General features: G+C 44.6%; 1 protein-coding gene across 4 annotated transcripts in view; it reads right to left on the reverse strand.

Annotated features, from left to right (window-relative positions):
- Window positions 1-324: 324 nt before the first annotated feature.
- Window positions 325-27149, reverse strand: part of cdin1 (CDAN1 interacting nuclease 1) — a 56064-nt gene continuing 29239 nt past the window's right edge. For 3 of the 4 annotated variants that reach the window (XM_055506018.1, XM_055506016.1, XM_055506017.1), the window contains 2 exons: window positions 20533-20556; window positions 325-10876 (listed from right to left, as the gene is read on the reverse strand). In XM_055506018.1, coding sequence (XP_055361993.1) covers window positions 10720-10876; window positions 20533-20556 — 181 coding nt within the window. In that variant the 3' untranslated portion in view covers window positions 325-10719. The remainder of the gene's footprint in view (window positions 10877-20532; window positions 20557-27149) is intronic. The other variant, XM_029138883.3, reaches the window with a different exon arrangement.

Below are 27149 nucleotides of genomic sequence, written 5' to 3' on the forward strand. Positions count from 1 at the left end.
TAATTTTAAGGTTGGCCTAAATATAAACTCTTACCAATTTTGCTTGTCGCACAAAAGTAGATTATAATACTTAGTTGTTGTGGAAATGCAACTTTGTTTAGCTATGGTCTATTGACTTATTTATTTATTTAGCAGCAGGCTTTTAACTGTTTTTGTGAAAATAATAATCACGCTCACGCCTATTTGTAAAGTCACTAAATATTCCAAATCACTTCCCTGTTAGAAAAGTGTTTACATTTAAAACTATTTTTTACTAAAAAGGGTTAATTTGTGAGTTTTTAGAAGGTTTTAATTTTGAAGCGTATTATTTATTTGTTTTAAATATATATATATATATATATATGGTTTATTAAATATTTCGTAGATGTGTTTTTTTTTATTTTTTTGTTGCTGTAGCTCATTTCTGTCCTTATTTTGCCGTAAATGATCTGCAGGCCTTAGAGAACAATCTAGACTTTTATTGGTCAGGTTACTGACACGTCTTGTTCTTTTAAAATCTATAACTTTTTTTTGGTGCTCTATTACCCTGTGGATAAAACGGAAGGAAGAAGTTCTCCGTTTTGTGTGGTGATTATCAGATGAAAAAGAAAGAAAACGTGAGGATTACTGTGGATGGAGAGGATTTTAATATTAATAGCCCCCCCCCCAACCACCACCAACTCCACCACCCTTCCCCTCCCTCCCTCCCCCCTTCTCCCCCCTCTTCCCCGATGAGACAGAAGGTAGATTGCCTCTGCTGCTTTCCTTTTGCCGATTCGGCGTGACAGGGATGATGGATGATCCAGCCGAGCTAAACAACTCCTCCCCTTCATCTCCTCCCTGTCAAAGCCAGTCTGGGTTGCTGCTGCAGGAATAAAATAAGGAATATATTCCCTCTGCACTGCTGCACAATGCAACCGCTTCCTCTGGAAGACACTCACTTCGCCCCGTGCAACAATATTAAAAGTTCACACGCAGTTCACCCGTTAGATACACTGTGTGCGTGCGTGCGTGTGTTTGTGCGTCACAGAGGCAACACGTTAATAATACTTATGTTACAGGCTCTTTTTGTTCCCTGCAGAGGATCTGCTACAGAGGCGCGCGCGCGAGCTCAGAGAAAAGACTGCAAATATTTTTAGAAACACACGTGCGTCTGCTGGCAGCGACGGGAAAACGCGTAAAAAAAAAGTTTAGCTTCCTCTTTGTTTTTTCTCTCAGATTGCTGATTTGGATAGTGGTCATAAAAATGGACGCGCACGCGGGGGCTGAGTGTCCTTCGCTCTGCAGCTGGCTGTCCCCAAAATGGCTCGCTCTGGGGGACGGGTTTCAAGCCCTGTGCGTGTGTGCGTGTGTGTAGGCTTGTGCACGTGCTTGTGCATGTGTGCGCGCGTGCTGTCCTCCTTTAAAAAAAAAAAACATTTCAGCACTTTTCTCCCCTCTTGCCATAAGGTGTTTCTATGACTACGTTATGTAGGCCTGTGTGAGCGGGTCAGAGGCGGGGGTCCCTGGGAGAAAAGGGCCGCATTTGGCTGATCATTTATCAATGTCAACCGCATAATGATTCTCCCTGCAGTCCCCCTATTGATGAGGATAATTACATTAGCTCAGAGTGACTGATCAATAAAGCCCAGGGAAAATGGTTTATTATAGCACCACCGAAAAGGATTTCTGGAAGAGGGGACTGGCTGCTTTAAAAAAAATAATAAAATAAAACAAAAATAAAAGACAGGCCTGAGTTGCGCAGTGAAAACTCTACAAAGATAATCGAGTGAGAGGCAGAACTTCATCTGGAAGCAAATTCCATGATACGATCACCTCCTAACGTTTTTTTTATCAAGTTGTCCTTGTGTGTGTTTTTTTTTTCCATTTGCTTTCTCTCTCCTTGCGTCGAGTGAAGCCTTTACAAGCTTCTAAGAATTTTTTTACACACTCTTCTCCACATTTTGAAACAGTTCACCTTCTTGAACTAGAAGCCCAGTCCACGGGTTTACACCAAATGATGCATTCAAATACAGCCAAGGTGCTGCAAGTCACACTAATCCGCGTTTATGTTTTTTATAACAATTAAAAGCCAAACTAAAGATCAAATAAGAGCTGTCGACCTGCCGACCATCTTTCAGCTCGTTAAACTGTTATTTCACATCTGTTTTCATCCCATTCATAAAATCCGTATCACATTTACTACATTAACATTTTAATTATCTTATTGTCCAACTAGCAAATATATCTCACCGAAATCAACAAAATAATTCACACAGATGCCCGATGCCCAGTGAATGTACTTCCTTCCTCTCCGTGTGTGTGTGTGTGTGTTCTTTAATTGTCAACAACTTATCCCCTGCAGGAATGTTGCAAACTCTTTCGCCTTAATTCTCCGTGGTGCTGCGCGCCAGCTCCCATTTACCGCTGATGAACGTGTCTGCAGGAGACAGCTCCATTATCTATTTATCATTTATGATAGTATTTCCTCAGACAATGGAGGAAGGAGCGCGTCTGGAGATAGTCCTGCCTCTGCTGGCCCTTTCACAACATGAGCCTTATTCATTCGATTGCATTTTAATAAAAAAAAAATATATATATATATATTAAAAAATAAAATGTCTAGAATATTATGATAACATAATATCACGCTTTAAATGAAAGGTGATTTTATTAGTTGTAGCTTATTAAAAACACGTTTTGTTATGTTTTCAGGCTTGTCAGTGTTTTTTCTGGGTAAACACTTTAATTAATCTTTAACTAGATGGGTGATATTGAGGACTTTTTTTGCGCTTGACCGCGACTGCACGAGCCAGAGGATTTTTTTTCACACTTCAGCGGCGCTTGTCTCCTTAAAAATGAGTGTCAGTCAACCCCACACGCCCCCTCCTTCCGCGACACACACACACACACACACACACACCAAAAAAATAAATCTTAATGATGTAAAAATTATAATTAGTCAAATAACATAGCTACGGGGGCTTGGAATTAGCAGGAGCTGAAAATTGCAGTGTCCAGTTGTGAGGCGGATGCTCGAGAGGCAGGAAGAGAGGGCATGCGAGCGCGGAATAAATAAAGCGCAATAAAAAGGGAAATAGCCGGAGTTTAGTCAAGCCTTGAGGTACTCAAACCTTTATTTCAATCAGTTAAGATTTAATTAGGCAAGCCTGGGGCCCGCCGTATTTCCCTCATTATGTTGCCTTCTCCAGTGCTGCATTATAATGGCCCCAAGGTTGTCAACATTTGACCGGTTTTTCCAGTGAAATAATCACGGTTTATGGCTTGAGAACCCATAAGATTCGCAAATAAATCTGGCATTATTCCATTATGAGACGAACGTCCTAACAGTGAGCGGCGAAAACATCGATTGCCTTAATTTATGGGATGTTGTCCTAAGTGGAGGTTTTTTTTTATATTCTTAATTTCCTACGGTTATTTTGAGAGCTTAAAAAAAGGGCCCGAAATATCTTGCGGGTAGCCGAGGGCAGCAAAGTGAGACATTTCACAAGAACTGTAAATAACAGAAGAGGGCTGAGAGGAGGAGGAGGAGGAGGAGGAGGAAGATGAGGGGGAGACAGGGACGATAAGAGGAAAAGAACATCACGGGCTAAATGTGAAATTGTATTGATTTACGTGGATATTTCTATAAGCACTGCGCTCGCGCGCGCGCTTCGGGTCCATTAAAAACCGAAATATACAGATGCTCGTTGTGTTTTTGGAGCGAGAGATAGGAGGAGGAAGACCCCCTCCCCACCACACCCTTGGGCGCACTGTTATTACATGATGGCGACCCCTTCTGGAGGCCAAAGTAAATGTGTTTATGAAGAAGACGCGGCCTCTGTCTTTCTCCAGACACGCGTTCGTTCACTATTTCGGTTCCAACATCGAGAATCTCTGCGCTCAGATTATTATTGTAATATCTATTTTTTTGCAGCAGCAGCAGGAAGTCAGGCAAAACGAGCCCCCGCCATTTTTATCCCCTCATATCCTCTAAGATGATAAGAATCTGACCTGCTGCAGTAAATGTGACCTCCACAGACTCTCATCTCATATTTACTCACAGGTATAAAGCTCCTTATGCATGTATTAGGCGGCAACGTTGATGGTAAAATCAATACAGATGGATTGTAGGGTCAATACTATGCTTTGCACCTGGGGACTTGTTGCCCGGCTCCCCTTCCTGAGACACACACACACACACACACACACACACACACAGAAATGAGCAATTCATAACATGCAACCGCAACATCTCTGGAAGAGGCTGCACGGTGGAATCCACGTGTGCGTTTAAATGAGTGAGAGAGAGAGAGGGAGAGAGAGAGAGAGTTTGAAGAGGGCTGAAGTCATCCAGGCAGGGGCCTGAAGGACCCTGACATCATTAATCACAGCCCACTTGAAGATTATGACTGAAAGTATAGAATCGGTAGCCATTACCGTCTCGGATGGCAGTTGAAACCTTCTTGTTTTTTTTTCTAAACAGTTAAATGGCGAAGAGGTCTGTGCGAAAAAAGTCTAAAGGCGCAGGGAGGACAAGGAGCGGGAGACTGGTGTCACTGGGATGGAGTTACGCACTAACGTTTCCTTGTGAGGAAATATCAAGGAGACGCAGAGGTGGTGGACTTCTGACGCGTGCACCGTTTAAATAATGTTCACAAGAATAATGGACAAATACGTGTGTAAAACCAACAGCAAGGGGCATCAGTGTTTTTTAATATTATTAATGATAATATGAGATATATTTTTGTAATTATGTCATAACCGTTCAGAACTGATAGGCCTGTGGAGGTTCATTAAAACGAATTTATGTTTTTTTTAAAGTAAAAGGAAATCAAAACCTTTACATTTTTTAAACGGAAGGGAAAAGGGAATCACTTCGTTTACTCGGGAGTTGTGGACATCTCTATCGCACTTAGCTCCGCGGAAAAATAAAATTAATTTAAATTTAGTAAGTCGAAAGCAAAACGCGGTGGCTTTTCCCGTTAAAAAAAAAAAAGTCTTCCATTTTACACATTTCCTCAGGGCTGACACCGGTATCGTGTTCTTTACCAGACAAAACCGAAAGGGCAAAATAAAGACAGCGCTCAAGGTGCGTAACGACGAGGAGTTAATCCTCGTTTTACTTTACAGGAGAAACCGTAGGAACGTCGACGCATCCACGCGAAGAGAAGCGCGTTTACGCATCAGTCTGCAGCGGCACCATTCTCCCCCCTCACTCTGTTGTGTGTTTGCTTTTTAGGTGCTCAACATCGCCACAAAATAAATCCTGTGATAACTCGTGCGTGTCGTTCGTTTGATGAACACAAACTATGGGAAAGGCAGGACAGAGGCTCGCGCGCGCGCGCGCGCCTTGTTAGCGGTGGGGAGCTGCAGCGATGAAAAGCTATAGCTGGTGTCAAGAACTTTTTTAGCCCATCACTACAGCTGGTGGGAATAAATAGTAGCCAACTGGAGGGGAGGGGGGCACAAGCTGTGACATAAGGCTATTTGGGTGTGTGACCACTGGGAACCTGGCTTTTCATATCTCTCCCAGACAATAAAAGCCCTGTGTGCGAACGTCTCACAAGTCCAATTTTTGTTTCTCAACAAGGAGTGTAAAGTGTTGTCAATATTCAGATAGCCTTCATCTGCCAATAATGACAGGCAGCCGGCTCCCTATCTTATCTGCGGGCCAGGTAGCGCCGTACCTGGGGGGAATAACTGCTGCGATAAAAAGGGCCTGGGCCAATAGAAAGCCTCTTGTCTGTCTGTGAGGAGTTAATGGAGAACGCCACTGGAGACAGGAAGTCCTCAGAAAGTGAAAAGCACTTTATTGCACACCTGAATGGCCCGGCGTAGGGTTTCTCTCAAACCCAATGGGAAAACCACATTACAGGCCCTTACACGGGGTCATTACAACAGGGCAATGGAGTTCAAGTGATCCATTGCATTTGAATGACAACATCACGTCGCTCCATTCATTCCTTCCCCTCTTGTGTAACCTGGTGATGATCCCTGTGGGACCGGGATGTTGTCAGAGGGCCGACGCGCTGGAGTTACAGTAGAGCGGAGGACGCGCAGGACCGAGTCAGGACGCGTTGCGGTGACTGCCGCCGCCCCGCAGCAACAGGCCCGTGGACTCGTAACCCACAGTGCACCGCAACATGACATCATCAGGCCGTTACGGATGAATTGCAACATCGATCCCTCGCAGGCTGACCTCCTGTACGTCAAACATGGACCGAGTGGGACGTGTGGACGGATGCAAGTGTATATTTACCTGTCTCTGGGAACTCAAGGACACGAGGTGGTGGTCTGGGTATGGGGGGGGGGGGGTTGTAAAAGTGATAAATGGCTCACATTTCTCTAGATGCGGAGCTCTGTAACTGGCACTGAGCTTTCAGCCAAACACTTAATTGCTGAGCACAGTGAAGGCACCACAGAATCCTCATAAAGCATCTCGCACACAAACAGAGAAAAGTTAAATCCAGGCCCCTCTTCCTCTGCTCGCTTCCTTATCTGGACTCCTCCGGCCCGACGGCTGCTTCCATCCCTGCCCCTTTTCACCGTTTCCCAGCACAAAAATATTATGTTGCCCGTGGCGACAATTCAATAAAATAACCAATCGCATCTGCTCTTTCAAATATTTCCAAAATTAAGCCGAGTCGGCACATAATGGAGTCGTCGTCGTCTCATCTGTGCATCAGGATTTGAGGCCAGGATTTATTGCGCCGTGATAAATGGACGCGAGGCGTGTTTTGACGAACGCGCGGATGCTTGTGAATGCGCGTGGGACCGGCGCCGTGTGCCGGGCCGGGCCAGACCCGGCCGCTATCAGCTGGATTAGTGGCTCTGATTAAGCCCTGGATGGGAGCTCGGCTCTCAACACCAACCTCAGCCCTTGCTCCACGCATCCCATAATAGGCGCGCACGTCCCTATGACCACCACCGCGCACATACAGTAGAGCCCTCCTCCACGCTCCACTCATTTCATAATAACAAGCTTGCGACAGCTCTCACGAGGCCCCTGCTCCGAAGTAGAGGGCATTTCGTCTGACTCCGATTCTGTCTCTAGTCTCACAACAAGCCGTTTTCCCCCCCGACTCGTTTTCCTCTCATCTCTCAGAATGTCACGGGCGCTCCTCCTCCACCCCCGCCGCGGCCCGCCGCCCGCCCGCCCGCGTACCTGTGGCCGCGGCCGGGCCTCCTCCGGACCCTCGCTGTGAACAGGAGACGGCGCGGTTTCTAGGTCACTTCTGTCACGGAGCAAATGCCACTCAGGGGGGACGACCTTTTCCGGCGGTGGATGCTGGAGAGGGCGGCCTCCGCGCAGGCTGTCACCCCTGTGGTTCCAACCACACACGCACGCTCCGCGGACCTTTTCCCCCTGCTCCTCTCTGGTACTCCCCACCTCCCCTCCTTTAAAAAACACCACAATACGTACTTAAAACTATCGTGACAAATCAAAGCCGACAAGCAAAAAAAAAAAAAAAAAAAGAAAAAAAAAGCCACTGCAAAACATGGCGGATGTGCAAGAGGGATTCAGGACCGTCAGTGGCTCGAAACAGGACGCGCGGCGTATCACGTCTCCCTGGGAGGAACGCCACATATGCCTCCTGGGTTCATCTGAAGGCGCGGGTTACGCGGCGACTGCCACCGTTTTTATAAATGAGCGCTTGGCTCTGGACGGGATACCTCAATTAGCGAGAAACCCAGTCAACACCTCCTCCCCTCGACACAGCGCACCCGCTACCACACGCTTTCCCAGCCAAGCATTCCTTTTAGCGCAAAGCCACTCCAGTTGCTCATTTCGGGATGTCAAAAAAGGAACATTTCACTGGTCGGGCCCTGAATGCATGTGATCCAATGTCACATCAGTGTCAAGTATAATTTTTGCAGGGTGTGTTTTTTTTTTTTTTCCCGGCTCTGAGCCTCGTCTCCGCTTGTCCTGCACTCCCAGTGACTCACACAGCACTAAGCTAAATCGCCCCACATCCCCTGCCCCTCTGAGTAGACTCACGTGTCATAGTTGTTCAGCTTCCCTCAGAACATACCAGCTGCCCTCTATCCTGTCAATCAAACGTCCACAGATTTGCCATTTAAAATCCCCCAGACCATTTTTCTCAAGCTCCATTGTTGTTTTTAAATAACCGCCTCTGATTAGCAGGCAGCGCGTCCTAAAAATAAAAATGAAATCTCTTCGTATCTACTTCCACAGTGCAAAGAGGCCACTTTTTTCACAGCGCTGTTATTCAGGCCCCTCTCAAACTCCCCTTCTTCATTTCAAACTGGCTGGTCTGACTCTTCTAGGAAAACCTTATTTATTTCCACCCTGTGATGTCTTGCTGGCTGAGAGGATCCCTACTAAAAGCACTGTGCAGCCCAGGGCAGAAACAGGCCAGAACTCTCTCCACATAAATAACACAGGAGCGTGGAGGAAGTCTGTTCGGTGGTCTGCTGGAAGGATGGGAGCTACCCTTCAGCCGCTCTCTGATTATCTCCTCCTTTCTCATATTCTGCACCTCAGAGGTCTATCTAGCAGCTTGACTGAAGACGCATAAAACAGCTGGATCTGGAAAACACTGGGCCAAGATGTACATCCAAATAGGCCACGGGTCGAGGCCAGACAGAGCGGTTGCTGTGAAGTGCTTCAAACTAATCTGACACGCGGGAATCACAGATCCAGGAATTGTAACCATTATTACAACACAGAATAAAAACCTTTCGCATGCTGTACTTTGACAAAAGAATAATAAGCTTTCAAACTTCTTTTTCTGGAAATTGATTATTATCGTATGCAAAATAAGTGCTTCAGTGAATAAATACTGTATGTTAAGTCCTGACGTTCCTGGTCACAGGAAGTGACCGCTCCAAACTGACCTTATTTGGAGTGCACTCGAGTTCCCCATTGTTGTGACATGAACAATGAATCTAAAAGGAGTTGAGAGACATGGAAAACAACAAAATACAGACATCGAGTGCTCCAACATCATCAGATGGAAGCCCCCCCCCTTGTACTCACATCATGAAAATTTGTCCAGCTGATGCAGATGTCAACCCCTCACCCTTTGAAGTAGGTTTAAAAAAAGCTTTGATCAAAAGTTTGCATTGTGTGCAAAACCTAATTTATAGGAGTTGACCCTGGCTCCTCTTTTGTGTGACAGCCATCTTGGAAAACAATGGCAGGAAGGCTTGAAACTTGAGAGGAACTGAATGTGCTGTTTTCCATTTTTTTCGGTTCTTATTCAACTGAGAATTTTCCCTCCCCGAGTAAAATAGCTCTGTTTTTGTGTCCAACAGGAGCCATAAACTGATGTCTAAGCATTCCATTGCCAGGCAATAGGGCCGAATTTAACTGGACACATGGGGACAGTTGTTTTGTACCACATGGAGCGTGGGGCCTGACAGAGGAAGCCATGGCCGCCTGGTGACCCCACCGTGACCCACTGGCCTCCTCACGGAGGGATCAAGGCCTAGATGGAAGCAGGCTGAGGGTTAGAGGTTTAAGGGTAACAAATCAAGCAACACTTTAGTAGCATTTAACCCCCACCCCCCCCTCCACATACCATATCTCTGTAACTGTGTGAGAGGTGCATGACAGGTGACCACATTCCATATGATAGAGTAGATCAGGCTTAGGACCAGTTACACTGTGGTCACGTCAAAGGGAATCAGACATTTAAATGTTAATTTCACTGCCTTTGTTAACTTTCCTGTATGCTGATACAGTAGATGCAGGCTGAAGAACAGGAAGGGGGACCCGTCTATAGGTGGCACATATCTGCCTCTACAGGCATCACTCAACTTTATGTTCACGTCTGGTTCCCCAAGCCTGACTGTGTTTCTTCCGTTAGTGTCTGCACATAAAAGCTACTGGGCTTGTAGAGATGTGCAACTGATAACTGCTGGATAGTCACATGCACCTTTACATGGAAATCAGGTGTTTCCACAGTAGGTGCCCTGAGGCAGGTATAAGGATTAACATACAGAGATGCATAGTAAGTATAGAGATGTATGTGATCGACAATATAGCAGGAGCTACTGAAAGCTGACCTGAACTAAGTATCCAAAATGTACCAATTTGTTTTAGGTTTTAAACATTCAGTGTGAGGAAGAACCCAACAAAAATCATTTTATTTTTACAATCTCTACACTTTTTAGTGTCATGAAAAGATGACTGACCTTAAAGTGAAAGGTAAATGTGTAATAAAATGAAGGTTTTGGCAACACTGAAGACTTTTGAAAGGGGTCAGAGCGAGGGCATCCTTAATCAGAAATGATCCTGTTTACCCCCCTGGAGTGTGACTGTGAGGGCACCGAGTGACGCAGGTGAGAGACAGGCGTCCACCCAGCCCCCGGACCGCACCTCGCTTATCTGCCTACGGAACCGAGGAGGAAAAGTGACAAAGGCCAGGGCTTTGGGTGTGATAAGGAAAGGGCCCGTGTCCTGCTTTGGCCCTGGCTGACCATTGTAAAAGGCCGTCCAGGGGCCAGGAGCTGACCACCACCAATGCTTCACAGGTGAGAATCTGACCCTGTGCTGGCAGATACAGCGGCTGCTGCTGCAGAGGAGACAGACTGGGCCCAGAGGGTCAGGTGGAGTTCAGGACAGATTGTCTGCCAGTGGTCTCACACTGCAGGAAAGCCAAATTGCTTCCGGATTCAGGTCTCCGCCTCAGCATACTTTCCCACCCCCTCGTCCTTTCCTTCCATTCATCCTCCCATCTTTACTTGTGTTGTCCTTTCACTCCACTCCTTGGCTTTTGTCGCCGTTTGTCCCTATTCAGGCGCTCGTGGCGCTCGCTCCTGTTGGGAGGCGTGGCACAGCGTAACAATATCTGTGGGGAAGCAGTCCTTGAGCAGGATGCCTCGGTCTCTCTGGCAGTCCAGCTCGCCGATGAAACCGTACCAGTAAATCACAAGGCCCGGACCAAACCTGCACAGGGAAACAATGACAACAAGGTGTTTGTTAGTACTTTCACCATCAGTTACAGAGAAACAGACGGGAAGATGGGAGCTCAGCAGTGATATGACCGATAAGGTTGCTCAGGTATTTTGCTTTGATCACCGTCCAGGAAACCAGTGCTGAATCAAACAAAAAAAAAAAAGGCAGCCGGGAGATTAGGATCTCTCTGACAGGGCGATACACACTCGATCACATTACAATGGCAGCGAAATAACAATAATCTGTGAAATAACAAAGCGCTGCGCCACGGCCTCCGGATCCTGTCATCGGAAGCCTTTGGTACATAGCAGAGCACGCAGAGTTCAACAGCAAGCCTGCGATTTCCAAACACACGGCATCTGGTGGAGAACGGCGGCCAGCTCAACGGTGTCCAGCTGCTTCATTCACGTTCACTTTCAGAGCCATAACAACTCCGCCGGCGCTGGCGAACAGCGCAGTGCCTAAGAGCTATAAACATTAACTTCCCAGGTAACAGCGAAGTTGGACTCGCACGACTTGAATATAAAAAAGGTTTCGGATTTTTCTTCCCTCTGTCTTTTTACTCACTCCGTCCAATCTTCTACTATTATTGCCTCCTGAAGACAGTGCAGCTACTGTGCACATGAAAACCTGCTGAAAAGCACTGCAACAATTTAAGTGCTTTACTGGGAACGTGCAGCGTTATTTTGCTACGTCTCCTCACACAAGCAATAAATCATCTTTCAAGCTATTTATTACGCCCCAAAGAGCCACCGCTGGCCCCTCTCCGCCTCATATAGATCATGCGTATTCTTTGAACATTAGCTGCCATGCATAAAGAAATGTCACAGTTGAACTCTGAATGGGGAGCAGCTCAGCTGCCACATGCAAAGCCAGATTCGGGGAGCCAACGGTGATCTGCTCCCAGACATTCTATCCTCAGGCAGTTAACAATGTTGTGGAGCCTCAGGAGGCCTAGACAGGAAGCTGGCCAAAGGGCCACAGGGACGACACAAGTTCAGCTCCAAGTTGCGGAAACCTTGAAAGCGTAATTAATAATCCCAGGTTAAAGATTTGTTTGTGTGGTTATTTAAGAACCTAAATTATAAAATCAACTACAAGTATCAGATGTCATCCCTGAACCCATGTACGTGCTGCGTTGACTGGGCCTTGAGGCTTTGCATGTACTACATACTGTACTTGTTTGGAGACAGGCATATGTGCCGAAATATGTGACTATACATGTACATACCCCTCCCTCCATGAGGCCCTTGCAGCATTACATGCTCCGGCACTCCATCCCTGCATTCTACATTTCTGCGTGCATGATTTACGGCGCTATCTGCGAACAAACAGGCCAAAGCCAACAGCACTTGAGAAAGCTAACAGATGCAAAGTGGAGGTTCACCACAATGTCATAGACACAAAACCGAAACTCTCATCTTTTCCATGGTTCACCGCTGCACATGGCTGCCAACTCTTAATATGGAAATGTTATGGAACCAAAACCTAAACATTTACATTAGATGACTTTGGAGAAGGGGTTATGCTCTTCTTTTATTCAGCCGCTATCCTGTATGTATTTCCTGTGCTCTGGATGGGGAGGTGAGGCTGAGGAAAGGAGAAGAGAGAGGCCCGCTTTGCTCCGAATGGAAAGAGGCAACCTTCGGGAAAGGTTAAAACTGTACATCAACAGATAAGGCCGCGGCGTACAATACATCATGTCCCGGGTCTGTCAGGGGAGGCCGAGCACAAATTGAAACAAGCAAAATTATAAACACAGGGGAGCCATGTCACCAAGGCCTTACCATACCGTAAAGAAAATAAATTGAACTTTGAATCCTACTCAGAATTAATACAAGTCAATACTACAGGGACCTGGAGGTAAAAATCTGAGACTGGGAACAAAAACAATAACAGTGAGGGGGAAGGGAATGGTCAAGGGGCCAAGGCTGAGTCTGATGGCTACGGTATCTACAAGGAAAAGTTTAAAGCAGCATCCAGACACAGAAGAAAGCAATTCTAATCATAATCTACACTACAATATGCCACTTTGTATGACAATAAAAGTTCAGTTTGAATTTGTAGGCAAATTATAGTTAATCATGTGGGCTGGCTCGTCTTAACCTGGCGTGTGCTTATTATACAGCACCTCTAAGTCGGTGTCAGCTATCTTCCAATAAACACCTTCCTGCGCTTGCTGGTGGAATTGTTTGTGCGACGTAGCTAATTTCGGCAGTGGGGGCCACTTGACGAGCCGGGGCGTGGATTGTGACTGCCAGCCGTGCTTTCGTTAGTGTTAATGAGCAGGTCGCTTTTAAAGCAGGTGCCAAGCAGCTTACTACAGGAGCTTAATGAGAGCGGGGAGGAAAAGAAGCCAGCGAAGAGGGAGTGTTATTAGTGTCAGCGAGTCAACCATCACACAGATCTAAAAACAGACGGATACAAAGAGCACTAGTGAAACATGACGTGCACATTTAATACAAATACAATGAAGTACAGACTGGAACCTAAATTATAGAGGCTTGCTTCCCTTACTTTATGTCTACACTTCTCATTTTCTGAGAAGTCTGAGGTTGCCAGAGGTCACAAAACTCCCAGTCCTCAGAATAAACCCTCCGAGAGTCAGAGTTGAACATTTCCACCAAACACACAGATCAGGGTTAATTTGATCTGCCATGTTTGGTGAGGAAAAGCTTTAGTAAAACTCCAAGGGTCCGAGCCCTTCTGCCAAACCACATTACTTGAAATGATGAATTATCAATAAAATCAAGACAAATTTACGCTGGACTTTAAAACACCCTCACTTCATTCTACATACCACACAGACCCATTTTAAACAAACGCGTCGGCAGTGATTTAGACTGCATAAGCCTCTACCTGAGGGTGAACTCTATGTCTCCGACGTCTCCCCACAAAGGCCTCTTTGTTTTCAGCATCCATACATCAGGTCACAAGGTAGGGCCACAAAAGCGCTGCCAAACATTAGCTTTAGTCAGACTTTTCTCTGCTCCCTGAAATGAAGGTATGGAGCCTACTCAACCTCTGTTAAGAAAAAGCGCAGGGAGTGATCGGGTGAAGGGGGCCTCGAAGACAGATGAAGTGTGTACATAGTAAAAGGCAGAAAATATGCATATTGACAAAGGGCTGTTCTTCTCAGGCAGGTCTCTGCTGTGGAGGTTTATTTACAGCTCAGATAATGGTGTGTGTGTGTGTGTGTGTGTGTGTGTGTGTGGTGGTGGTTTAGGGCAAGGCGGTGACCCGGGATCTGCCAGGAGACTTGTGTATTTTCAAACTGTTACAGTAGCTTCATCTACAGGCCGAAGAGGATATTTTAAAGCTGACTGTGACTCGAGGGCTGTCCTTGAACGCAGACGTAAATAATCCACGTCCGACTGTCCATAAATAACAGGAGTTGAACAGACTTAACCTCCTACAAACAAGTCATTAGAATGACTAGAGCCCTGTTTGGGTTTATGGGCAAGGTAAAATTCAATTGTGCTCAGATACAGAAAAAGCAAATACAGGGAGCCCCTAAATGAGCCACCCAAACCTACACAAGCATCATAATTAAGGTGGAACAGAGGGCAATAAAAATAAAACATCTTCCACGTGGTGTTCATCCTCCCAGACGGTTTTATGTCTTCTGTCAGTGGGGTATGAAAATTAAACGTGATGCATATGTGCTTCATCTTTGTCCCTGCTGCAAGTGAGGGCGTTTTATTTATATGTACGGTGCGGATGTTTGTGTGTCTGCAGTGTTAGGTTTAATACAGAGGTGTGGAGGAGTTATGTGTAAGAATGAGGGGCGTGGGATGGGAGGTCAGGTGGAGCCAGTGTGTTGTACGATGCACTAGTGGCTAATTTACACTCACTGAAGCGAGATAGTAAGACGACGAGAGAGACTAGAGGATCCGAGTGCCTTATCTGGTAACCATAGCAACCACTGTAACCTCTGTGGCTGGACATGCCCACACCTTTGACCACACAAGTAGAAAACACTCAACGTGGTCTAGATTCATTTATTTTACTATATTATTCAGTGGTGTTTAAGATATGTAGCTCACTGGATTTGAAAAAAGTAACCACCATATAACTGATGTAGTGCTGCAAGTCACTCTACAAACTAGTTCTTAATAGAAAAATAAACAATTTAGTTGTTTATTTTAAGACTTTTATTTTTAACCTCTACTCCTCACACCCTCTCAGGACATCACTGCACTACAGGTCTCTCCAGTCTCTATCTCCCACTAACAAATTATCACTTTCCCGGGTCTCCTATCACCTCTGTCACCTTCTCACATTAACCTAAATCTTATCATGTTAAACACACACAAGCCGACAGAATCCAAATCACTCGGCTGATTGATAACTTAACTTATACATGGTTAGTTGAATAAGCTAATCCAGTAAGTGTAGAGCTTTTTTGGTTTGGTGGTGCAGTAAAGAGAAATAGAAAGCACTGCTGCACACAGCATTTGGTCTTCGTTATGGTCTGTTTGTAAGATATCAAGCTTCTCAAAACATCCTGCAGCCAAAGGGAGAAGTCTTGATCAGTGTTTGGAACTTGTTACGTCCCTTAACTGAGCATGTCGCCTACCACATTAGTACCACGGATCTAAAGGACAAGTGTGCGTTGTGTGTGTAATGTGTCCTGGTTGCCCCTCTCAGATCTATGGCGTCATGGTTCGACACGCATGGACACACTCTGCTCTGCTTTGGATGTGGAGCAAAACCAAACAAGGTGTGGTCTGGCTTTAGCTTTGTTTGTTTAGTGTTCAGAAGTTGATCCAAACCGCACCAAGGACACTATGTATGACAAAACAATCTCCTGACGACAGCTCCGCGGTGATGCCATAACAATCACAAGGGTTCGCAAATCGGAAAAAGAACCCTCCCTACATGGAAATCAGCGTTTCTTCTGGCTGTGTAAAGGTTAACATTCTAACAGTCCATGCTCACCTTATCTTTTCCACAGATATCGACTTCCATCTTCTCTAATGACGCTACATATCATGAAAATGGTCTGATCTCTTCAGTTATGACACACTGAGTGGGTATTCATTAACACTTGATGCCGATATTAAATTAATATGGCACATGATGTATTTCATCGCAGTGCTGTACTAAAGTGATAAAACTGATGTGTAACCATCTGTTTGTTCCAAATGCTGTAAGTGCAAAACAAAAATTTCAGCAGAAAATGGTATTAGAGGGTGATTAAGGCCCATAAGACTGGCTACAATGCTAATTTGGAGATCTCTCCAGATATTCCCTCTGGCCGTTGATGAATCTCTGCAAGATCTGGTTGGAGACAGGAAGCTTCCCATAGTGGCAGGCTGGGGGATAGGAAGCGGCAGACAGAAGAGGACCACAGCGTCAGGGGGATACATGCTCCTTTAACCTGTTATTGTGAAGTCCCAGCAGCCCTGGCCGATAATTGCCACCTCCCTCTCTGGGGAAACGGCGTCAAGGCAGGCAGGCAGGCAGGCTACGGCCATTTTGTGTCTGCTGCTGCTCCTCGCCTTGAGCGGCCCCGATCTTAATCCTGCCCTTAACCCTGGCAGCTAATGTGTTTTCAATTTAGGATGATCCCCCACTACAGGCACGGCCCTAATCAACAACAGTTTGTACTGTAACCCTATCTGCCCTCGCTAGGGCAGTGTCAGTTCGACCGGGCGCCAGCAAACTTGATGTGCCCAGCAGAGGAACAGTGTTACGTGCGTGCGGAGGAGACCATATTTATATGTGAGGTCAAAAGATGTGTGCCTGGTATGTGGCGATTTGTCTTTAACAAATGCTTAAAGAGAAAAATAAACCCCCAGACAACCAGAGGCGCTAGTTTTTGTTACGCTGCAAGTCACTTTACAAAGTCAATTTACTGATGAATGCATATTAAAGTTGTCATACTAGCTTGGACACACCTGACTGACATTCATTTATAAATATGGAATACTTGAATTATTGTAGGTTTTTAGGTTTCAAACACATATTGCTTATTCACTTGCAAAGGATTCGCAAAGGAAAGTGGCAAAACATCCATCTTTTGAAAAAAAACAGATGATCTACTTTTCCTCTGTCAGGATCAGGCATGAGTCTAACATCTCTAATTCGGCTGCCGCTGAATCAAAAGTTAGGCATGGAAAAGCAGGTGTTGTTGTATATGGGCCTCCTGGCCTCTGCATCCCTGTGTACACCCTGCCCCAAAATTAGAGTGTGACCTCTAATGTCTCCCTGGGAGAAAAAGAGGCCTGGCTTTTGTCCAAGTCAGCACCTTTGGAAGTGCAGTCGTGTTACCACCACTAAATCAACATGTCAGCGCCTGGCCCAGTGAACTTCTTCAGCCAGACTCCACTGCTCACAGCTACCCCACACACCTAATGAATTGGTGAGAATGCCCATCTGTCTGCTAAAATGAGAAGGGGAAAGCGGACAGGAGGAGAAATTTAAAATCTAAATTCATCCAGTATTTACAGGTCACCATTATGATTATCATCACCAAACAGTGAAGCTCTACTACCAATAAACTATTACTGGTACTACTAATCTAAAAAAACAGTATCGTCACCCTCAACCTTGGCCGCAGAGTGCAAAAAGGAACCGCTGCAGTTTGTAAAGTGGTGGTGGTGGGTGGGGGGGAGTCGGAGACGGACTCAGGCAAAGGCCCAAAGAAAGCCGTGTGCTTACTCTGCAGTCTGTTTACATTCCTGAGGGTAATTTTAGCCCCTCGGGGGGCAGAGCAGAGGGGCCGACAAGTCGTTGGGGCTTGTCAGTGGTCGGAGGGCCAGCCGGCGCAGCAGCGGCACCTGGACATGTGGGTGGTACATGAAAACATAGACCTCCAGCAGACAGACCACTGGAAATGTTGCATGTGTTTGTATGATGACTCAACATCTACCGTTATTTTCAACTGGACTGGGCAATTAATGAGAGGCACTAGCTGATGTAAAGACCTCGAGGAAAACTGAACTAAAACAAGTCTAAAGCCACATAAATGTGGGTTTAGACTTGCTAACAGGCCAACCACAGAGCACCATTAGCTTTTCACAACATAGGATATCCCCAGTGTTTTCACTGATGATCTGGGGTGCAAATCTAATTTCATTGTAGTTTTTAAAAATTTGCAATGCAAACAAAGCAATAATCCCAGCTCAAGAATCGCTGCGGGCTTCTGTTCGCGTGTTGGGATTTGTCTCTTTATTACTCCCAGCCTGCAGTGTCCCTTCAAAGGGTAAGAAAGCAAAATATCTGTGTGTTTGCTGTGTGAGCGAGAGTGAAGAGAGAGAGAGACGGTGGGGAGGGACTCGGAGCTTATCGAAACTAATTAGGCGAGGGATCAGGATGGAAGTTAAATACTGAGCTACGTGTAATGAAAGAAGCAGAGTGGGGGACATGTAGGGGTCAGGCCCACACCAAACAGTGGTCCTCAGGCAATCTGGTATTGATTTTCACTCTTTGGGTATATGGGGAGGGGTGGCCACGGAGCGCGCAGAAAGACTGGGAGAGGCAGCAGGGCAGAGTCTAAGGGTCTCATGAGTTGTCAACTTGACAGTTCAAGCCCTTTCGCAGAAGAACAAAAACGGAGGGATCTCCTGGGCTGACAGCGTTTATCTGTCATAGCGACGACGCTGCAAAGCGTCCACACAATGCCCACACAAGAAAAAAAAAAAAAAAGGGGTAGAGAGAGAGTGATTCGAAACAAATATGCAGAGGCACATTCCTTAAGCCCGAGAAGACAGAAACGTGCCCCGCTTAACATCTGGCAACATCTGTGGTCAATAACTAGATGAAACGGTTCAATCAAAGGACAAATGACGTCAAAACTATTAAACTTAGTGTTCGGTAATACAATAAAAAGGGGAAGGAACATCACACATATGGTCTGGTCAACAAGTTTGTGTGGCTCTGATTAAGCAGCAATAGTGACCATACAATTCACACGGACACACAGATGTCAGTGCTCCTCTCTTGTCACTCAATCTGCGGAGGCCATCACCCCGAGCACCTTCCCTCTCATGTCCTTAAAGACTTGCAGACCCCCTTTCACCCCCCCATCACACCGCCTCATCACTTTGTCACATTGCCAAAGGGGACTCCATTAGCCTGGCCATGCACATAGCCCCCCAACACTCACTTATAGTTAACACACACACACACACACACACACACACACACACACACACACACACACACACACACACACACACACACACACACACACACACACACACAGTAAGGAAGGGAGGTTGAGGCATGCCGCTATGGCTGTCCACATTAAATTAGAGTAGCCCCTATTGTCCCTGTTACAGCCTGGGAATGCTCCATCATGACGGATGCTACGGGGTCCCTCACTTGTCAGGAGTTGTCAGACAGAGAGGGAGTCTGGATACACACAGCTGACAGGTAATCTTAATGTCTTCAATTAGCCCAATTAAGCCTGTCATAAACAATTCGATAAGTGCTCGACCAACACAAACAGATAAACGCATGCACGAGCGCGCACGGCCGTACACACCCGCACAGCAAGGTCTGCGGGGTATTAATGAAAAGGGTAATGGGTAAATCAGCGGACGCTTGACTTGTCTTTTGTTTCAAGGAGGGGTGTGTCCCCATTTCCTTGCTCTCAGCTGTGCACTGCTGGCTGCTACCTGGTCAGTCCAAATTGTACTATCTCCTTTCATTAGCGCTTCGCCGGCTGAGAATCTGAAAGGCCGTGACAAAATTCATTTGAGACGGAGTGGGAGCAGATTGCCTGAAGCAGGTGCTATAAGGAGGATGAAACAGAGGCAGCACCTTTGTGCGCGTGTGAATGTGTAGTTTCAGTTTCCAAGTGTGTGTGTGTGTGGGCGCGTGTGACACAAGTTTTCCATGGGCTTCACATTTGGTTCTTGTCTCTGCTATGGTAAATAGGTAATGACATAAAAGTGTGTGAAAAAAAACTAAATAATAAAAAACAAAAAAAAACTGAACCGTCCAGTGCACACTTGCAGCATTTACAAAGCTGTGGCGAAATCTAAATATTGTTTCTAGTGTGACTCAATGGGCCAACACCCTTCTGTGCAGCAAATGTGCGATAACCAACATTGTTTGATTTAGTCTTTCCTTTAAAAATATCTTATCACAAAGCAACAGTGACACCCACACTACACTACATCCTCAGCTTTTGTCCTATGACCATTTTAAATTCCTCTATTTGCGTTCACTATCAATTTCTTTTTCTCCAGTTACACAGGACACGTTTCAGGAACTGTGAAACACTAATGTTGTAATGAAAGCTAATGTTTAAAAAAAAAAAAAAAAAAAAAAGAGATTCCACAGTTTGCAAACACTAGAGCCTAGAAAGGCTTGCATTAATATTTGAACAAGAACTTCACATCAAGATGGCCTTGATCTTGATGTACAGAGGCCTTGAAATGCCCCACATCAAGCACGTTCTAGGCTGCGCTTATACAGTAGTCTTTAGGCATCCAGGGCAATGTTGTACAAAGGCAAAAACGAAGAACAAAACACAATCAACACAAGGATTTGGTGAAAACCAAGGTACTTTTGCTGAATGGAGAAATCCCAGGGCGCATTTTCATTCAAGGAGTCAAACTGGTAGGGGAAGACAATCCAACTGCTATCAGCAAGATCTACGGTGGACCTGTGACTTTCCTTCAGATCTTTACCTCAAGTGACAGCTGGAATGCCATCTGAGAAAAAAAAAAAAAGGGAAAGAAAGAAAGAGAGGAGCCGTCACCGGGAAAGTTGTAATAGGAAATTGCTCTTGGCAACTATTTGTTCAAGCACCAGATTTTTTTCGTCTTTATGCCAACCCAGCGAGCCCCTATTGGAAAACAGGGCAGGTCCCCCTAATGAGTAATCTATTTCAAAGCAGTCGTGTCTGGGCATGACAGTTTACTGAGAGGCTTGAAGAACTGGTAATTACCAGTGTTACAGGGCAATTAATGCATATTACACTGCGGCACTCATGGCGGTGACTGTCAGCTTCCCAATAAAAATGAGCACTCTTCAGCTAAAGGGTGACATTAATTGGGCCCTTAATGACTATGCAGAGGAACCAAGCCAAATAGGAACAAAACAGGGGACTCACTCTGACTCCAGCAGAGGGCTGGAAATTGGACTAAAAATGAGATTAATTGCTGTTTAGAAAAAAAAAGAAGAGAAAAAATGTGGCGAGGGGAAGGGGGAGAAAGAGGTTCGAATTATAGGGTGCAGAGAGCAAGAGCTGCTCATACAGATGACAATTCAATTAATTATTTCATACTGTATTTTCTATACCTTGCGGAGCGCAGACATGCCTCGGGCCCCTTTTTAGGTCTTTGTCTTGATGTTTGTCACAGCATAAACAGCTACATTTCCCAAAGCACCCACACACTATCGCGCTACACATGCTCAACATAATGAATACATCGGAAATCTTCATCTAAGTGAAAGGAATCTTGCCCACATAACATGAAGGAGTATAAATAGCTGCTTTGAATGTAAAGGAGATCAGGTGGCTGGGTTTTCCACGATTTGCAAAGAGAGAAATCGCCTTAAGAAGCATGCATTCAGACTTTCTGGGTTACACACTTTCCAGTGAAGCCTAAGGCCTCGAGTATGTCTTCCCACTTAAAACAGTCCGTAAAAACATTAAGCAACGCTTTCATTAAAAGTAAATCTGCCAAATTGCAGGCCTTCCACCCCCAGAAATGCTCGTTTAGAAGGAGATCAAGGACGTGGTGTGTGCGGATGAAGTAATTTTGATTAATGTTGCTAAAGCTAGGCACGTACTGAACCACCACCTGAATATGCAAGCTTCAAATCATAAAAATATCAGCATGCAAAACATGCCGCCATTTGCATACATTTTTGATTTAGGTTTTCCTTGCTATTTAAATATGCAGTTAGAAATAGTCCAGCGCTGCCTCTTGCGCTGTCACGCTGCACACTCACACTGTCATTGGTCCTGATAGAACTCTTCCGCTTCAAAGGGAGCTTTGCAATGGAGAAGAGAATGAGCAAATATTTGAATTGCAAAAACACATCATCTTCAGAGGGGAGAAAATTCAAGGCAACTTTTAGTAGTTAACGGCACCCCCAACCCCCAGCATGCTAACCCTCTGCACACAGCACAAAAAAGTCAACATATTCATAGCATAAGCACTCTCCTCCCTAATTTACCATATCCAAATTTGTGTAATGGGATATGACACATTTTAGAGGGGATTGCAAGGGAAAAAAAACTTTAATTTGAAGAGAGAACCATAAAATGTTTAAGCTGCCCCTGTATTTAGTTGAAATCCACCACACAAATCCAGGTTCGCAGACAACCTGACATGGGTTTGATTACAGACTGAAGCGTAATGAGCTACTTAAGTTATCTTCAGGAAGGTTGGAGTGAGCAGCACCACCAGCCTTGCTAGCTATTTCAGCATCACTAAAGAGACCTATACACTCAAAAGTATCTCTCCCCTTAGGCTGCAGCACAGTCTGTTTACATCCATTTACATGCAATCACTCCACAGGAATCTCCAACAGAGCAGTTTCCAACTCTTTGCAGAAGTTAGAGCAAAAAACGCACTAAATAATCGTCATGACAAATCAATATAATGACTCAAAGCGTCTTTGAAAGTATGCACTCCCCAGTTTGATGCCAGTACAAATACAAAGTTAAAGCCAAAAGTTACAAGTCTAGCCACGAAGGCCATGAACAACATTAACAGCAATAAATACTCATCTTCAGACATCTGAAAAAACACCCCTGAAAAGGGGGAAAACACTCGTCTTCTGTGTTTATGATTGTAAATTTATTTACCGCAGCCTCAGAACTGCCCAGAATTTTAAACCAGGGGAAAAAATGAGCATCTCAAATGCATATTCAGAAAATGTTTGGGACACACAATTTCTGAGAAAAAAAAATGGCAGAACTATGTGACTGGACAAGCATCAGCTACTGAAAAATAAACAGGCTCAAGGCTACATTCTGCAACTTTCAAACGCAGGACTTATATTTTGTGAATCCCACAGAAATACTAGAGGATACATTACATCTAAAAATCTTAATTATAAGTCAACCTACAGTACAATCATTCCTTAAACATTAATGCCTGTAATCTCTTAAACAACATTACACTCAGCTTTTGGAAACACCGTCCACATCGTACCTCCCACTAGTCGAACCTTCCTGACGCCTCTGACAGTCTGTGAACCGCCTTCTGTACGTGCGTGTAGACAGCTTGGAGACAGGTATGAGCAGAAATCAAACTTGAATGATGGATGGCTTTACTGCACAATGACCTCTGTCACTGGGTTCTTGCCCTAAATCAATGCTGCTGATAAGGGCCCTGTGCCAGCGCTCACCTTGCTATGTTCACCAGCAGGTCTTATCTGTGGCAGGAGGAAGTATGAGTAATAACTAAAGACAAGCCACAACAAAACCACTAAACCCACCCTGTCAAACATAATTTACAATGTATATCCCTTTGCCCCCTCCCACTGCTGCTGTTAAAACAGTAATTGTGAGAACTGAAAAGATTTACAAGGAAGCGAAACCTGTTCTAAGTTCTGAAATTTTCACATTTAACCTCAGTCTATGCAGAGAGGTTGAAGTTGGGAGCAAGGCGGAGATGAAGTTCAAGAGAATCTTTTATAAGGATTACAGCACAGACTACTCCAAGACCTCTCAGTACTTCTTCCACTTGATTGTGTGTGCACGCAACATAAAGAGACACAGGGAGCACAGCAAGAAAGTGAGCATGCTTCCAGGCAGTCGCGTCAGAGCGGAGAAAGAGAGACCAAACATGACATCAAATGTTGCAGCTAGCTGACCCCCCTTCTCTTCTCCTCAGCCTGCGAAGCCCTGCCCTTAAAAATCCTGATTAAAATATGTTTGCTTTCTCATTCAAAATGACATTTGACAAGGTTAGTAATATTTCAACTAACTGCAAAAACATTCCTCGTAGCGTAATCCTTTTTTTCCATCACTTTGCAGGGGTGCAGGTAACCTTGGAGTCAGTTTCCCATGAACTCAGTGGTATAATCGGAAAACAAAACGTCTGGGAGAGGAAAAAAAAAAGGAAGAGCGGTTCAAAGTTTCACTCGCGAGTGTTTTGTTTCACCCAGGCAGCTGAAGCTAAATGTTTTGTGATCATTATTCAGAGAATTTATCCCCTTTCTAATTCAAACCACAGCGAATATTTAAACCAGAGCCAGAAGCCTTTTTTTTTCTAACCACGAGCTCCCTCCTTAGCAGGGGCTCAGGGGGCTGAGGACTGTCAGCAGCGCAGTGGATAGAGTTCCTCAAACTGTTAAACCCTCTCATCACCAAATTAGGAGAGGTGTAGTATAATGGTCTGTCCAGTGTGATATAAAAAGAAAAGTAAGTTGTGATTTAATGGCACGTGATTTTCTTTCAAAAGGAGTATATTGCTGTCACATTGCTGGCAAAAAAGGGGAATAAAAGGTCAGCAAATGAAGAAACAAGAATGTAAATAGCTTCTGATGGAGTCTTTGTCCATGTGCAGCCCTGACAAAACAGACAAGTAATGTATTAGAGAAAGGATCAGTGTTGGTTCAGGCCAAAACTCTGTGTAAAGTTAATAGTTTTCACATCCGTTCTAGTCAAAGGAGAAGAGAATGTGACATGTTGGGCCGGACAGTAAGCCGGCCCAGCTGTGCTCAAATTGAAGTGGCACTTCCTATCGGAGGCCTTTCACCAGACAGCTCTATTCTGCCCTTTCACTTGTAACCTCCATGACACTCAGACACCCATTACAAAAAATACGAGTGGTCATTTAAAACACACAGGCGCCATCGAAGAGACATATTCTGGATTTAAGATGGGGAGGGGGGTGCATGGGTGCGATTGTGCCAGTTGATAGAGATATCCCTCAAAATGAGAACTACATTTCTCAGACATCTCAGTGGCGGTTGTTCAAAGGGGGGCGGCTCAAAGCCCCAAACTCTGCACAGAGTTTATATTTCACTTGTCCAGAAAAGCATCCCTCTGTTATCTCACATCGGTCCAGAAGCAAAAGGATTGGATATCATTTCAACTTCCCACCTACGATGAAATGTCACATCCACAGCAGACGCAGGTGGAGTTTGGATCATATTATTAGCCTATTAATTCCTTAAGGCCCTGTCACAAAGGTGCTGTTTATGGTCAGCTGTCATTATGAGCATGCACTTATTACTAAGACGTTTTAATTGAGTTGAGAGGTCAAATTCATATCTGGACCTGACAGAGCTTGTGTAGACAAATCGGTTGACCTAGTAGATCTTGTACCTTAACCTCCAAATTTGTTGAGCAAAATCCAAAGGTCAGCACTTGGACACAGGCCCCTCATGTGTCTTTGATTACACACTCCCACTATGGGATAGGCAGGCAGAGATGTTTAAGCTATCAGGCAATCATACCGCAGAGAGACATGAAACTCAAACCAGAGACAGGAGAGGGTGGCCCAGGAACAAAGATGGGGGAGAGGAGAGAGTCCTGATGAATCCTGTTAACAAATGCCAGGCCGGTGAGCAAAGACTCAGATGTGCTTGTATCTTTTTCATTGTTTCTGGCAACAAGACAATAAAGTGATTGAATACTGAAAAATGAAGCAAAAGTTCACAAAAACAAATAATTCTTCAGCTGCTATTTAAGTTAAGTTACTGGTGGTGCATCAATCAAAGTGACTCCAAAGAGTTACAATCAATTATACTGTAGGTCTCTGCAATAGTTAAGATGGGGTCATATGGTTAATAAAAAAAAATAGGAATTATTTCTTAACTACAATTTAAAGTGACAGGTGCAGGTTCAAAACAGCAAAGGTATTTTTGATGTCATTTTTGGCAGAGGTGCTAAGATAAATTTGCGATTTAGTGCTGCGTGTTTTTAATATATTATTTACTACCGCTCCTATTTACAAAATTGTCAAGGAAAAGCTAAAAACAAAGAAGGAAAACAAGCATTGATGGGGAGAAAAAAATAAAAGGTTACGTGAGGGACAGCAAGCCTATAAAAAGAAGCCCAGTGTCTAAGTTATCTGTAAGGAACCACTTATCACAAGCAACCAGCTCTACACAGAGACTGATGGGCTTCCACAGACCAGCACACTATCTGCTAGACACAGAGCTGCTCTTTAAACACAAAGGCAAGAAATATGAAGCATTGTTTCCTCGGTTGCCACTTGGTAAAAATATTCTACTTATTTTAGGTCATAAATTGAAACAGTGTTTACAGCTTTTGAAATGTTCCTGAAATACACGAGGCACGACTGCACCAACACAAAGAAAACTGGCTTCCATAAACCATAAATGTGTGACATTTAAAAGAGCACTGCTTCAAAATGGAACAAGACAGCTGTTAACAAGTCTTAATTAACCTGGGCAACTTTTAATATGAGCACAAGGAGCCTGTACCTCACACAGACCAATACAGTGACCTGTCCTAACAGAAACAAATTAACAAATTATAATAATCCTTGAAAATACAAGAGGAATTATAATCCTACCCGAAAAGCTCCTAAACACTTGCCCCGTCATGGAATCACATGCCCAGAACTAAAACATGCTTTCCCTGACTATTTAAGGAGAAATAAAAACCCTCTTTCACTATACCTAATTCCTTCCAAAACAATGACAGGACCGCGTTGAGTGATGGAAAAACAAAAGGTCGTATTGTCTGGGTTATTTTTTTTTTCATAGCTATTCCTGATCTCATCCATTTCCTGTGAAATGCCACAGGCCTCATGGTCCAGCGCTCTCCTTGGGTCTTTAGAGGAACATGGAGGAATTGTCTCATGACTCCTGGCTTAGATGTAATTAAGTCAGTGAATTGGTCAAGCTGAGATCTTATATAAACATTATAGCATTAAAAAAGTGTAACGTTACAACCACTGAGCTTGTATATACAGTACAGTACTATATATGTAATTCAAAGGATGCTGTCTAAAGGTTTTTTTGTTTTTTTTTTAAATTTACAGATGTAGATTGTCAATAGTAATAGGTGTGCATAGATCTGTGTAATGCATCATATATTAAGCTCAAAATGTATTTGCCTAGCGTACGGCATATGTAAGTGTAAATTTAAAGATTAAACTAAGTGTGGTGTAGACCAGGATTGGTTTAGTGGCCAGAAAGCTAAAAAAACTGTTCCTCTTAGACTGAGGATTATAAGATGATTTTCTTTTAAATGCTAGACCCCTACTCTGTTTTTGACAAATGCTGCTGATGTCTTCCTGGAATTAAACCCAGAAAGTCATTGTAGAGGAAAAAAGGAGGAAAAGGCAGTGAGACTGAGAAAATGAGG

The sequence above is a fragment of the Betta splendens genome, chromosome 22 (genome assembly GCF_900634795.4).
Source record: "Betta splendens chromosome 22, fBetSpl5.4, whole genome shotgun sequence".
Classification (NCBI taxonomy): domain Eukaryota; kingdom Metazoa; phylum Chordata; class Actinopteri; order Anabantiformes; family Osphronemidae; genus Betta; species Betta splendens.